General features: G+C 35.4%; 1 protein-coding gene across 5 annotated transcripts in view; it reads left to right on the top strand.

Moving 5' to 3' along the window:
- NCKAP1 (NCK associated protein 1) overlaps window positions 1-13,684 on the top strand; it is a 53,335-nt gene that overhangs the window by 9,688 nt on the left and 29,963 nt on the right. The window contains exons 1-7 of one of the 5 annotated variants that reach the window (XM_058027635.1): window positions 520-582; window positions 940-957; window positions 2,087-2,197; window positions 11,733-11,825; window positions 12,023-12,079; window positions 13,084-13,226; window positions 13,313-13,403. In XM_058027635.1, the coding sequence (XP_057883618.1) occupies window positions 535-582; window positions 940-957; window positions 2,087-2,197; window positions 11,733-11,825; window positions 12,023-12,079; window positions 13,084-13,226; window positions 13,313-13,403 (561 nt within the window). In that variant the 5' untranslated portion in view covers window positions 520-534. Of the gene's footprint in view, window positions 1-519; window positions 583-939; window positions 958-2,086; window positions 2,198-11,732; window positions 11,826-12,022; window positions 12,080-13,083; window positions 13,227-13,312; window positions 13,404-13,684 lie in introns of those variants that run through there. The other 4 variants (XM_058027631.1, XM_058027630.1, XM_058027634.1 and 1 more) reach the window with 4 other exon arrangements.

The raw sequence follows: 13,684 nt of genomic DNA, 5'->3' as shown, positions 1-13,684 counted from the left end.
CAGCAACCATGCTGGAATTTATCAGGGCAGTAAAAGTACACAGGGCATGAATATAAGTCAGTTAACTTGTTTTCTTAGTAATCCTTCTAGTAGAGCAAGTTACATGTTTTGTGGCAAGAACAACAAATTGAAATAATTTGACAAAGGTTCTGACACCCGTGACACATAGTTAATTGAAATTTCATAAATTTGAAGCTCTCTGTTGAATATTTAATGCCTTTTTACAGTATATAGCTTGTACTTTTGAATTGCATAGACTTTAAGGTGTGTACAGAACAGCTCTTTTTTTGACATGTGTGGTTTGCTGCTCTAAGGAGATTGAAGCAACAATTTAATATCTAACATACTGTGGATGTTGCTGAATTGATTTTCATTATCAATTCCTGTTATATTATAGATATGATGCTGTAACAAAGTTTAGTACCTTTGTGGGAAATTTAGCAAATATGAGCATTTTGATATCAGAATAGTACATGAGTATACATCATGATGGTCATGTACTACTACTGGTAGGTGTTTTAGAAACTTTCAATAATGACTCTTTTGTTTGTTTTTTTTTCTTGGCTACCGTTTCTTTTTCAGGTATGTAAAACTTCACTGAGTTTCTCTCCTTTTTCCCCTGTAGTTGCATGTGATGTTTGTTAACTTTTTTCCCTCTCCACCTGAACTTAGTTTGGAAGTACTATTAGTAGTTACATATCTCAGTATATTCACAGTGCTTTGCACAGTAGTTAAATTCTAATAAGTGTAAAGTTGTTTGTGAGTATTAGAATAATCAACATCCAGTAGAAAGTGTGCTGACTAGAGTAACAGATGGTTGTCATGTTCTCTTGGTTGTAGGTAATAGTCTATTAGTTCACATAAATGTAATACTTCAGAATTTAAGAGTAATTTGTTTATATGTAATTTTTCTCTCTTTTTATTACACTGCTTTCCCAGCAAGGACAAGTTTGGAAGGTTTGCAAAGCTTTTCACCTTCCCTTTGCCCGCTTGCCCGCTTTCAGAATCGGTCTCATACTCCATGACTTCTGTCTCTACAGTCCACAACTCGGTCATAGAAATCAATGTGGAAAAGTTTTTTAAATGAGTTGTCATTTGAGTTCACTCTGTTGTGTAGAAACGCCTAGCATGTAATTTAGTTTTGCATGAGACGTGAAACTCCTTTGCAAACCCCTCTGAGGAAAACAAAACTAGATGAATATTTGAGAGAAACACGATTTGAGCGCATATTTTGTCATGTAAGTAACGCTGCTTGTAGTGTGTTAGTCCCAATGAAATGGTGTGGCATGGCTCCCTAGCCAGAGTAGCAGAGCAGTGTCTGGCAGCATGCACTGTAGCTGGCAACAAACAGGAGGTGCTTCCCCAGGTGTCTGTCCAGAGAAGCTGTGCTGATCCGTCTACGTAAGTTATTGAACAGACCTAACACTTAGCTCTGACTTGGCATCAAAATTTAGTGGAACTTTTAGATTGCTGCTTTTAAAGCTCAACCTATGCTGCTCTAGGAATAAAGAACACGAGTAAAACTTCAGTTTAAGGAAATAGACTGTGTTAGGCAAATATTGGTGGTTTGATTGTGGGATGGAAAGTTGTCTTAGAGTTACAAGTGGGAAAAAAATTCAATGCAGATTGGTGGTGGGGTGTTTAGTTTTGTTTCACAAAGGATAGTTTAATCATTTCATGTGCCCAGCACTGTCCTCCACAGATGATGACATGATCGAGTTCTCTAACAGTTTGTTAACTCCAGATGAATACAATACTACCTCAAACCAGGAATAGCATTAAAAGGAAACATTTTTTTTTTCTCCTTCTTTTAGGACTGAGTTTTTTCCCTCACTGCTGTTCTGCACTAACTGCTTTGATACTTCCATGCATCTTTTTCAGTAGAAGAGCATCTCTGTACTGTTTCCCATTGCATATTTCAGCTGTGACAGTCCCTGCACTTTGCCTTTCATTTTATCACCTGCTCACTAAAAGCAAACAAACGAAAAGAGGAATCTTTCTAGTTTGTCTTCAGATTTGCAACTATCACTTAGCTTTACAGGGATGATTGTGTTTCTACTTCATTTTGTATTGTATTTTTTTATAGGCATGTGGTGACCCCAAAGCCAAACCATCCTATCTTATTGACAAAAACCTGGAATCTGCTGTCAAATTCATAGTCAGGAAGTTTCCAGCAGTAGAAACACGCAACAACAATGTAAGTATCAAATGGCTGTGTAACTATTTTTCTTACTACCCTTTCAGCACCATCTGGGAGGTTTACATTTTCTTATAAAGCATCTGATGCTGACAGTTGCAGTTGGAACATAGTTGTTGATTCAAATGTCTGGCAGGATACTTGAGAAGGAGCTGTCTTTAAGGAGAGACTATGAAACTGTAATTCTGGATGGGTTTTGTTAGGACAGGACTCTTTCTGGTTTTCTTTTTGCCTGCTCTCTTCCATGCCATTTCAAACAATTGTCAATGGGAAGAAATCCTTGGAAAAATCATGCCTTACTTATTAGAAAATCCTGGTGACCAGACTGATTGAAGAAGATGAAAGCTGCATAACTTTATTTGAGATGTGTCCTGACCAGCAGATCAGTAAAAAAACACGTCTGCAAAGTGGGAAGAAGTGTTTGTACTTTACAGGTACCCTTGCCTATGGAGTCAGGGTTATTTATGCCTGTGGAAATAAAGAATGCTTTAGTACATGAGGAGAAACATTGTGTCGTACAAAAATATGGAAATAAAATTGTTTCCTCTTCATATAGTGAATTTAGTTGCAGAAGTAAATTATATTTTGCCTTTGAGTGGCTCTGTATTGCTGAGTTTGGCTTTGAAGCCTTTTTTTTAGGTAATTGTTAGGCTAGAGGCAGGCATTTTGGCAGGTGATGTACTCTTGTTTCCCTGTTTCAATTTGAAACACAAGGGCCCTTCAGATGTTTGTTTTACCTGCTTATATTTCTTTCCAAAGGTGGGAAGTGGAGGTAGGTGTTGGGTTTGCATGTTCCCTGCATGCAAGTGCCTGCCTGTTTGGGAAGTTTCTGCAGAATGATAGGGGTGATAGCAATGAGAATAATTAGATTATTTTACATTGTCATCTCAAAATTTCATGTAATGTCTCCAGTAATACCAATGGAGAAAAAACCCAAAGAAACCAGAAGAAAACTTTACCTTATGGAGGAAACAATTTCATTAACAATGTGCTTTTTCACTTTAAAACTTGTACATGCTTTGCACTATCTAATATTGCTCATCTCTGTATTGAATTTGATTGTGTGAGTAACAAATAGAGAAATTCTTTATCAAATTAATGTGAAAATAGTAAATCTGTTAAATCATGTTTGGTAAATGCTTCTGTGTTCTCTAACCTTGGGTGGCAGATCAACTGTTAAAAGATAATTTACATAGAATTTACCTACTGCAGCTGCATGTATGCTTTAAATGTCTTCCAGTTGTTGATTATCAGTTTGGAACTTAACTAATCATAGACATTTAAGGATTTGTTGCTGTGAAGTTTATGGAAAGAGATCAAAGAAAACTTGCTGTATTTTGACAATCACAGTTTCTAAAATAGGACACACTCACAATATTTTGTCATTGCTGTGTGTTTATTTACTATGAGCCAGCCAGGCCTGTGTTTATCAAACACAGTTGACAAAAGCCTACCCTCCTTATGGATGAGCACTCTTTAAAGCAGGATTTTAAGCTTTAGCAGTAGGCAGCTGGGGTGTCTGTCCTGCAGTCACAGCTGATGGCATTTCACTTAGTTATTTGCAGGTGTTTCCCACAGAGTGTTGTGACTCCCATAAAAACAAAAGGGTGATCAGAGATTTAAAAGGGCAAGAAGCTAATTGGAACAGGGGCACATTGATTAAAGAAATGTCACTAAGGACTACTGCAGTGGAAATAGCTAAGAAATTGTGAGCTGTGTTTCTTCCTTGCAGTGAAAATTCCAGGACACCCTTTCAGGGAGGGGTTTTGGATTTTGTATGTTGGAGTACAGCAGTTGCCACTGCCTAGCACTGTGTACCTTTGCTTTCAACATGTCAGCAGGTGATGGTGCTGAACAAGCTTGCATTCAGTTTTAGAGAATAGATAGTGCCACCTTTTTTGATTTCTTTAACGTATTTTAGTTGTTTTTTCTTAGGTATTGTCATCTACAGTGTTTTGTGTCGTAGAAATGAGTGACACATTTGATTGAGGTTTCTAAGCAATGTTTGCTGTAATCAGATTATCTTGGAAAGCATGAATTTTCATTCTGTTGAAACAAGTAATTCTGTTATATTTGCTATTGGTATCTTTTACATCTTTATCCATGGAAAACTGAGTTCCTGGTTTGTTCCTCCTTCGGTGTTTGACGTGCTGAGTCATCAGAGCAAAGTCTGACAGTTGCTGGTTTTCAATATTGCACTGAGAGTGAAAGCTTGTGGGTAGTTTGAACAGGGAAGTGGCTGCTGAATCCTTGCTGATCAGGCTGGAAATTTTAATTGAGTAGTTCATTTTCCAGAGGATTAATTATAGATAACTGTGCACCTTATCAGTTCATAACTCTGTCTCCCATTGTTTGAGGGCAGTCCCTGTGATGTCTTACACCTGCCCTTTCTTTTTCAATAACCATTGTCAATCACATAATCTTGAAATTGTGCAGTTTGAAGACCAGGCTCTTAAACTGTTAATGAAGTGGGCCACCAGGGTAGTACTGCTGCACACTGTATGAAATAACCTGCAAAGGAAGGAATAAACAAAAATATAATACAAGCAAAAATATAATACAAGCAAAAATTTGAAGGATTCAAAAAGTGAGAAACAAGATAGAGCTCTGTTTGAAAGGAAAGTTTCTTCTGTGTTTGAAGGTGCTTTATAATTACTATTTATAATTATTATAAATTGACTAAAGTTTTGTTATGAAAAAGCCTTCTAAGCTGCAGATGGCTTTCAAAAACTTTTTAGCATCATTGTTCTTGGTCAGGTGTATGATCTGATTGTGCTTGTATTGACTCAGAGTAGCATTTATTGTTACTGAATTTCCTGGCCTGGCTTCAGAAGGAAAGTTCCAAAGTAAGGGATGCAGAAGCAGCCTGATTTTTCTGATGGTTATTTAGACTTTATCCTGTTGTAAGGGGATACATGTGAGGTTCTTGTCACAGTGAACTCAAAAAAAATGTTCTAGGACCTAAAAGTACTCTGTTCTCAGTCAATGCTAATACTTAATACCTTTTAAAACCAGAATAAAATACTTCACAATGGGGAACTGGAGATGCAGAGAGGAAAAGACAGAAATTTTTTTTAGCTTGTGAGTAGGATTTGATAAATCTGCTGCCTGTGCTGGTAAAGCTCCATGTCTTTATGTGATGAAGTTGTAGCCCCCCTTCTGTTTTCTCAAGTACCACCTAGAACAAGTAGTGAGAATATCTGCCTTCTTTCTTGAGCATGTCTTTTTCTTGGTTTGTTCCTCAGCAATTTCCTTGTAGAAAAACTTTTTTTTTACATGTCTCTTGGAAAAAAATTGATGTTCTGTCACTGCTTAGCACAAAGCAGACCAGTGAATCATCACTTTGAAATTCCTAAGTGTATAGTTAGTGAGGGAAAGATGTGTTTTCCAGATAATGCTAGTCTTCATCACCTAGTAGGTATGTTCATATCAATTCCATTTTTGTTTTGTATTGACTAATTTTCTGCTGCATTGTGTCTCTGGGGACTGGAAATAAGATCACTTGGGAGCAGAGGATAAGCAGTGTGAGCATTTCCAGTCTACCTGGGTTAGGATCTATTAGTTTTGAATTAGTTCACTTTATTGTTTTGAATTTTTGCCTTTTCCCTTTTAGATCCCAGTGTGTGTTAGGTTTGCCTCCTGTGTCTTTCACAGTTTCACTTCACAACAAGCTGATCACATACAAATTAGATGGGTGTGGGAGAGGTGGTGTGGGCACAGAGTGTCTGAACCTCCTTGGCTAAAGGTTATTAGAAGTCATTAATGCATGCTTTTATTAAATGTTTCTGCTATTAAAAAAAGCCTAAAACCCACACTTTATAACCAGGCTTGATTTTTAATTTGTGATGGGTGCTTTCAGTAATTAGTCTCTTTCAGAACACTTAATACAAATAATAACCTGATTTTCAAAGTTTTTTCTTTTGGCCCTGCAAGTGCTACCGGTTGTCAAGGAAAATGTCATTTGTTTGCTTGTTTCTAATGAAGCATTTAGTACTGTAATTTTCATAGCTCTAGTGAAGATAATTTAGAAACTTCTATCATCTCTGGAAAAGTAACTTTGGAGTCTCAGCTCTGCTGCCTCATGTGTTGGTAATCCCTTTTTACTAATAATTTATTTTTGAGGAAATTATATAGTCATTAAAGCTATCACTGCTGTTTTCTTAAGTCTAACTTAAATTATTCCCATATTCAGTAAATGGTAATATTTTTCTCCACCTTTCTGGGGTCTCAGATCTCTTGCATGGAGACTTTCCAGATAACTTCCAAGTTGCTTAAGCAAAAACCCCCAAATTCCACCATAAAACTTAAGTGGCCTTTTCCATGAAGATTAAAACCTTTTCCAGGTGAGGGGGTGCCATGCAGAGCTGCTTTTTCACCTCTGCTCTTGCTCAGGGAGCTGATAGTAGTAAAGAGATAAATTTTCCAGAAGTCACTGAGGCAGCAGTTTAGGTTATGGATGTTCCTCTGCATGAGTGAAGTCAGATGATGAGCAATTATTCTCTGTGCAGCTTTGTATGAACAGTTAAAATGTCTTATGCTTGAGAATAGAATATATTAATGATAGTTTCTTTCACAAGAAAATACAAAACATTTACAAATAAAAAAAATTACCTACATTTTTACTAAAAAGTCATTCAAAATTCCAAGTGTTCAGCCTTGCTTTAATACTACCGTACTTACTGTGCATGCAGGAGTGTCTGATGTCTTCAGTTGTTACAGATGTAAGACTGACTTAAAATCAAGTATCCTCTATAACAGAATATAGTATATAAATTTTTTCAGTCTAACAGTCATTTGTGAGTGAGCATTTTTTTCATAGCAGTTCGAAGAGGTAATGTGAAATCCTAAAATCTCTTCAGAATGTTTCACCAAACAGAATTCTCATAATGTAACATCTTTTTTCAAAATAGTAAGTGCTGTCAGCTACAAAGTTTATTTTCTTGGTTTGACCTTTGACTGGGCCTGAATTAATGATAGAATAACATCCAAACAGTATTTTTTATTTTATTTTATTTGTAATGAATCACTGTAGAACACTGCTGTAAGTCATGTAAATCCATACAAGTCACTTGGCAAGGTAAATCAATTTTGCTTGCTCATTGCCTCATAGTGTCTGCAGTACCTGCAGAGGAGTGAATGTGTGTAACACTTTACTTTCTTCTTCGTCCATTAAAACTCTCTTTGTTTTAATGATTGACATTTTAAGAGCTTGGCCCTTAAAAACCAAGAAAACAAACAAAAAACCTCACTGAGATGGCATTCAAAAAATTGTGTGACTTGTAAAAATATTGCAAAAATTGTAAATGAAGGTGAGAGAATGGGGAAACTGTTTCTTAGAGCTGAGAGGCAGATCAGTTTTTAAATAGAAGCCTTCCTGCTCCAGTTTCTGCCCTTATTAATTCCCTGGGAATGGTAAAGTTAGGGAGCATCACAGGTGGCTATTTCCTTTTCAAAACAGTAAACTTAGTGCTAGAAACTTGAAAACAAACTAAAATAGATCTGGTAGGTAGACATACATTAGTTAGTAAACATGTTAAATATTCTATTTTATCTTTTATATGCAGCATAGTACTTCAGAAACTGCTTTTAATTGGAAATAAGAAAACCAAGGACACATCCATCATTCTAGAGTTAATTTACAGAATTTAAAACTATTTTTCTTTCCCTGCTGTTCTGCTATGGATTTTGTAGACACAGAGCTTTGTTCAAATTAATTGAGTTTTTCAAATGTTCATCTAAAGACTCTATAGGTGACAAGGATAGTGAGTATAACAAATGAAAGTAAGAATACTGGCAGTGATGATTTATCTCTCTCTCCAAGAAATTTAACAGTCAGAATTTATAATACTGCTTTTTGGGGCTTATATTCCAGCTGGTGAGATTGAGTAGATGGTATTTTTGCTGAGGACATGGTAATATTTATGCTGTTGGATTGTAGAAACCAAATATAAGTGTTTAATGATCAGACTTGCAGGAAAAATATCACACTGATATAAGCAGAAAATTCACCTTTGTACTGTCTATTTCCAGATCATGAAATAAGACATTTATTCACATACTGCTGCTGCCAGTCAAATAAACATGATAAAAAATTGCAGGACTAGGGGTACCATTTGTTTTTACACACATTAGACTCTCTGAACAACCTCTTCTAGTTGTCTCCTATTTTTCATGAGCCATTGTATTACATTGGTATTTATTCACATGATTTGCATGCAAGGTTTGCATCATTTCTCCCTTGTCTGAGCCATTCATATAAGCTTTAAGTGAGACTGTCTTGCATTTTTCAATTTTTTTCTTTCGCTTAATGTACTTTCTCTGACATAATTGACTGTGTAAGGATCTTTGGGATTTAATACGAAGAAGGAAAAGCACAAGTTCAATATCACTTCCTTCTCCTGTAGGTACTATATTCACAAAGTGTTAGCTTCACTCTTTCTTATTTATAAATAATATTCAACCATCATCAGAGATGTGGTATTTTGTTAATAGACAAAAGAAATAGTCTCAGATTAATTATTTGAGAGTTTTTTTTGATCTTGCCATATTATGCTGAAATTTCTACAGGTTTTCCTAGGTCTTGAATCTAATTCACCTCATTAAACAAAAATACTTTTGTTATAATTTGTCCTTCAAATTCTCTAAGAGTCAATAAACCACTTTCAGTCTACAAGGCTGAAAGTCTTGCTATAGTAAAAATAGTCTTTTGATGTTTAAAGAGATATTTTTTCAGTTTATTCTATTTAAGGATATATCTTATTTTGTTGGTTATTGGCAACTTCCAATAATGAATTGCAGGCTAAGGAAAAAAGCCTCAAACCAAATACAAATCAATATAGCACCAGCAACTTCCAAACAGCTGTTTAGAAGTTAGTGATTAGTAATAGAAATTAGTAATGGAAAGTTTTAATGCTGTGGTTGTGCAAAGAGTTACACCCACATTCCTGAGTGATAAAAAAGCAAATAAACATCCAAGACACTGCATGCTTGTAAGCTGTTCTTCCAAACATCACTGATCAGGCTGTGCTCCATAAATTGAACTATTTGCCCTGTACTAAATAAAAGTTTACTGACCCCCTCAACACTGAGAATTCAAAGGATGATCATCTCAACTCTCTAGGCAAGTTTTAACATCACTTATGTGTAAATATTTCTGGGAATATAGGTAACAAGATAAGAATGCACAGCAATGATTCCATAATCCTTAGCTGAATGTGGCAGATACCTCCTTATACTCTGTACAACTTCACAGAATTTCTGAAAATTTATTATTTCTTTTGTGATCATAGTTCCCAGCACCATCTCCCTTTTTGCCATATCTCCCCATTTCATATATTGTGGCTTGAAATTGAATGTCCTGCAGGAGTGGCCAATTCAGTTGCTATTTGTTATACCAAAAACAGGTGTACAGCAACTTATAATTTTGAGTCTCCTTTAGCATTGCACCTTGCTTAATATGATTTAGGATTGCAGTGGAGAAAATGCTGTTAAGGGGGTGTGCAGTGGTAGTGAGTTCTGGTTTTGTTTTTTCTCTGCACTAGAAATAATCTTACTTGTGGATCACACCCTGTCATCTCTTTCTGAAAATTCTTGAAAGGACTTCTCAGCTTCATTTGGGTCACACTTGTATTAGCTGCACAGAAAAAAAACTATTTCTGCTTAGTCTTCTAAAAACTGGCAAGAAATGCTTTAAGTGCTAGTACCAGGGTGCAAAATTAAAACCACTCATCTTAACTGAATTTTCATTGTGTTGAGTGATGGAGCAGTCCTGAAAGTACAAAGCAGATTTTCCTCTAGAGTGATTCCAGGTGTAGGCACAAGCTGAAGGTGTGCTGGAGCTGCACAGCCATCCTGGAGCTCTGGAGTCTGTGTGATGATGCTGCATCCTTCATTGTCTGAGCTCAAGGAAGTTGAAGTTAAGGCTGTATGCTGGAAAAACTCCAACTTTAATCCTCATGCTGAGGATCAAAATACAAGTCTTGGTATTTGAAAACAGATTTTTGTACAGCAGCGCATTAAATGGAAATAACTTATTTCCTGGTGCATGAGATTTATCAGGACAAGTTACAAAATGAACACATGTACCTGCACCTCTTTCAGTTAAGCCTCAGCTGATGAAAAAGACTTAAATAATAGATAGGCAGGCATTCAAAGTCCAATCCTTTGCCATAGTTTAAGAGTGGTCAGGAGTATTTTATAATGTAGCCATTCTGATTTGCTCATAACTGAGTATTCCTGTCTTCCTTGACAATAATGAAGCCTTGTTATGGCTCAAGACTTCTAAAAAATCTTTATCACCTCTGAAAATTCAGAGGAGAGAAACGAAACTTATCTCACATTTGTAAACCAGGCAGTTTGTTCTATGAATTGAGAAGAATTTTGATGCTTTAATAAAACTGATAATACAGAGCACAGCTTTATAAAAGAGAGTGAGCTGAAGAAGCATACTCAGGTCTAACCTCTCATGAAAATAAGCTAATCAATTTGAAGCAATTTTTTAATCTGTCCTATAATTTATTGCTTTTGTTGAGAAAAAGATGTTATTTAACTTGATCATCTTTAATTTAAAATCTTGCAGATTTTTGGAGGACACCTTTTCCTATTGTTCCTGTGCTTTAACTCATTTCAATTCCTGTATCAGGAAGGAGATGTAACTTGTAGCTGGATATTGCCAGTTAAATATTTGGATACTTGCAGTGCTGTGAGACTGTCATACATAGATAAACAGAATGGCTGTTCACTAACAGCTGCTTTTTTGTGTTCTTAATTGTCTAAGTGATCAATCTTGTTCCTTCAGAAAATCTTTAAAAATAAATAGTATTTCATTGTCTGTTTAAAATATATATAAAAATAAATCCATGTGAGTTATTTTACCTTTGTATTCACATTTGCCTCTTCCATTTTATCCACAAGTGTCTAATGCTAGTGTTTGGCTTCTTTTATGTTTCTTTATTTTGTTGCTTTTGTTTGAATGTATTATTGTGTTTATATGGAACTGGTCAAAGAACCGTTACTGTATTTTATGTTTGTATCTACATTTTATTTTGCATGCTTAACGTGGCTTTGCCTGGATATTCTTTTTGGTAAGTTCAGAATTTAAAAGCATAATGTTTTTCTGTAGTAAAGTTTGTAACCTGCCACCTTATTTTCTTCCACCTCAAGTAACATAATTATTTTGGTTTTGGCATACTGATTTGTGCTCATGTACTGTTCTGCTTTTGCAAATTATACATATGTGATAACATAACACTTCTCCTGACTACCATTTTCATCTCTAGCTGAGCTAAACAATATGACTCTGGTACTAATGTGTACTAATGTAACTTTTATCTTCAAAATGTAGTGGGCAGCTGTTAAAATGATCAGTGCTGAGAACTCTGTGTATTTGACACACGCAGAGCCTCAGTCTTAGAAAAACCATGTTCCAGCTTCTTTGCATAGCCTGGTGGTTTCTCTGCGCTTCACAGGTATTACTTTGCAGCAGTCTTCTCAAGATCTTCTAAGAACAGTGTGCATGTTTATGTTTCTCTTGTAGCAACAGCTTGCTCAGCTCCAGAAAGAAAAATCAGAGATTTTGAAGAACCTGGCATTATACTACTTCACGTTTGTTGATGTTATGGAATTTAAGGTAAGGCATTACTAATGTGTAAATTGTTCTGTCACATTGGGTTTCTGTAATTTTATTGGTGAATTAACACTATATAATGAAATGGCTGAACTTGAAGCTCTGTTTTTCAAATAAAAAAAATGAAGCTCCATCACTAATTGTAGTAACGTGATTTAATTATATCTTTCTAAACTAAACTTATTCCATTGTTTTTCAAGGACCATGTCTGTGAGCTGCTAAACACTATTGATGTTTGCCAAGTCTTCTTTGATATTGTAAGTTTCTAGGTTTAAACTTTCAATAATGTTTATATTCAGAGTCCTGTGGGGAGAAGGACTTGTTCTTGTTAGTTCAAGAAATATCACATCTCCGGTTATAAATGCAAGAGAAATAAAAACAAGGTAGGGTTCACATTTCTAATTTTTATAATAGAGAGATAGACCTTTCTCAGTAGGATTCTTATGGACAGTAGTAACAGTATTGTTACCAAACATAAAAATTTTTCAGTAATTTTTGATTTATTGCATCTGCAAGTTAACTCCTAGTCATCTGTATACTTATGCCTTGTGAGACTCACAGACAAGACTGTTACTTGTGTCCACCTAAGCTATGTGAGGAAGTTATTTTTGGGGTTGACTAAAGGAACTACAAAAGCATCTAAAAGTCTTATATTTAAATCAAAATCACCAACCCCCCCCAAAAAACACAGCAAAACCCAACAACAAAAAAAAAAAAACAAAACAAAAACCACCACCAAACAAACACAGGAAAAAAAAAGCACCCAAAAGAAAATCTCCCAACACCTTTTCCTGTTGGTTTCAACTTTCTTAATGTTCTTAATGTCACCTTGTTATTTTTTGTCATTATTTTAAATTTGGCCAACTTAGATTCATAATATGAAAAAGAAACAGGTGGGTATTCTGTTACAAGGAAGGTGGGATATGTGATATTTGGATCTTATTAAAATACAGTTCATAGGCATGGCACTGCTGACTGCTTAGTAAACAAGAAAAGTTTTCCTGTCTGTCAGGTAATCTGTGACATTTAAGCCTGGAAGGATTTATCTGGATGCTTTGCTTTCATGAGTGTAAACAGTTCTGGGAATCTGAATGAATAAATTAAAGTTATAGAGAGTCACATGCCACCAGAACAAGAACTTTGTTCAAAAGACAGCCCATTGTATTAAAAAATGCTGAAAATTGGTGGAAATGTAAGGAAAAATGTGTTATGCTTGTTTCTAAAAGTTTTTAAGTGATAATTTACTGGTTTTCATTTCTAGACTGTAAACTTTGATTTAACAAAGAACTACCTAGATTTGATTATAACCTACACAACTCTAATGATACTGCTGTCCCGAATTGAAGAAAGGAAGGCTATCATTGGACTGTATAACTATGCCCATGAAATGACACATGGAGCAAGGTAAAATACTGATTGTATAAAAGATGTGCATGATGTTAATGACAGTAACAGCTTCACCTCAGTGAATTGTTTGTTGTTGCTTTTAGTGACAGAGAATATCCACGCCTTGGCCAGATGATTGTGGATTATGAAAATCCTTTAAAGAAAATGATGGAGGAATTTGTACCTCACAGTAAAGTATGTAACTACTTTTCACAGGCATGCAGTAACCTTAATTGGGAGAAACAGAGATAAAAAGTAAATGTGCAAGAGTTTGTTTTATTGAAGGCCATTTGGAATAAATTTTACCTGAGATTTCTGCTTAGATTGAATGTCTAGGCCTGGGGATTACCTATTAAAAAGCACAACCTGCAGAAATACAGGAATTTTAAGATCTGTTAGTAAGGTGCCATTCTATTCACTAAGCATTAGATATTTATTAAAAATCACTTGTGGATCATCTGAGAATAGTTACTTTT

Source organism: Melospiza georgiana, chromosome 7 (genome assembly GCF_028018845.1).
Source record: "Melospiza georgiana isolate bMelGeo1 chromosome 7, bMelGeo1.pri, whole genome shotgun sequence".
Taxonomy (NCBI): Eukaryota; Metazoa; Chordata; class Aves; order Passeriformes; family Passerellidae; genus Melospiza; species Melospiza georgiana.
Note: the sequence above shows the minus strand (reverse complement) of the source record. Positions and strands in the feature narration are given on the sequence as shown.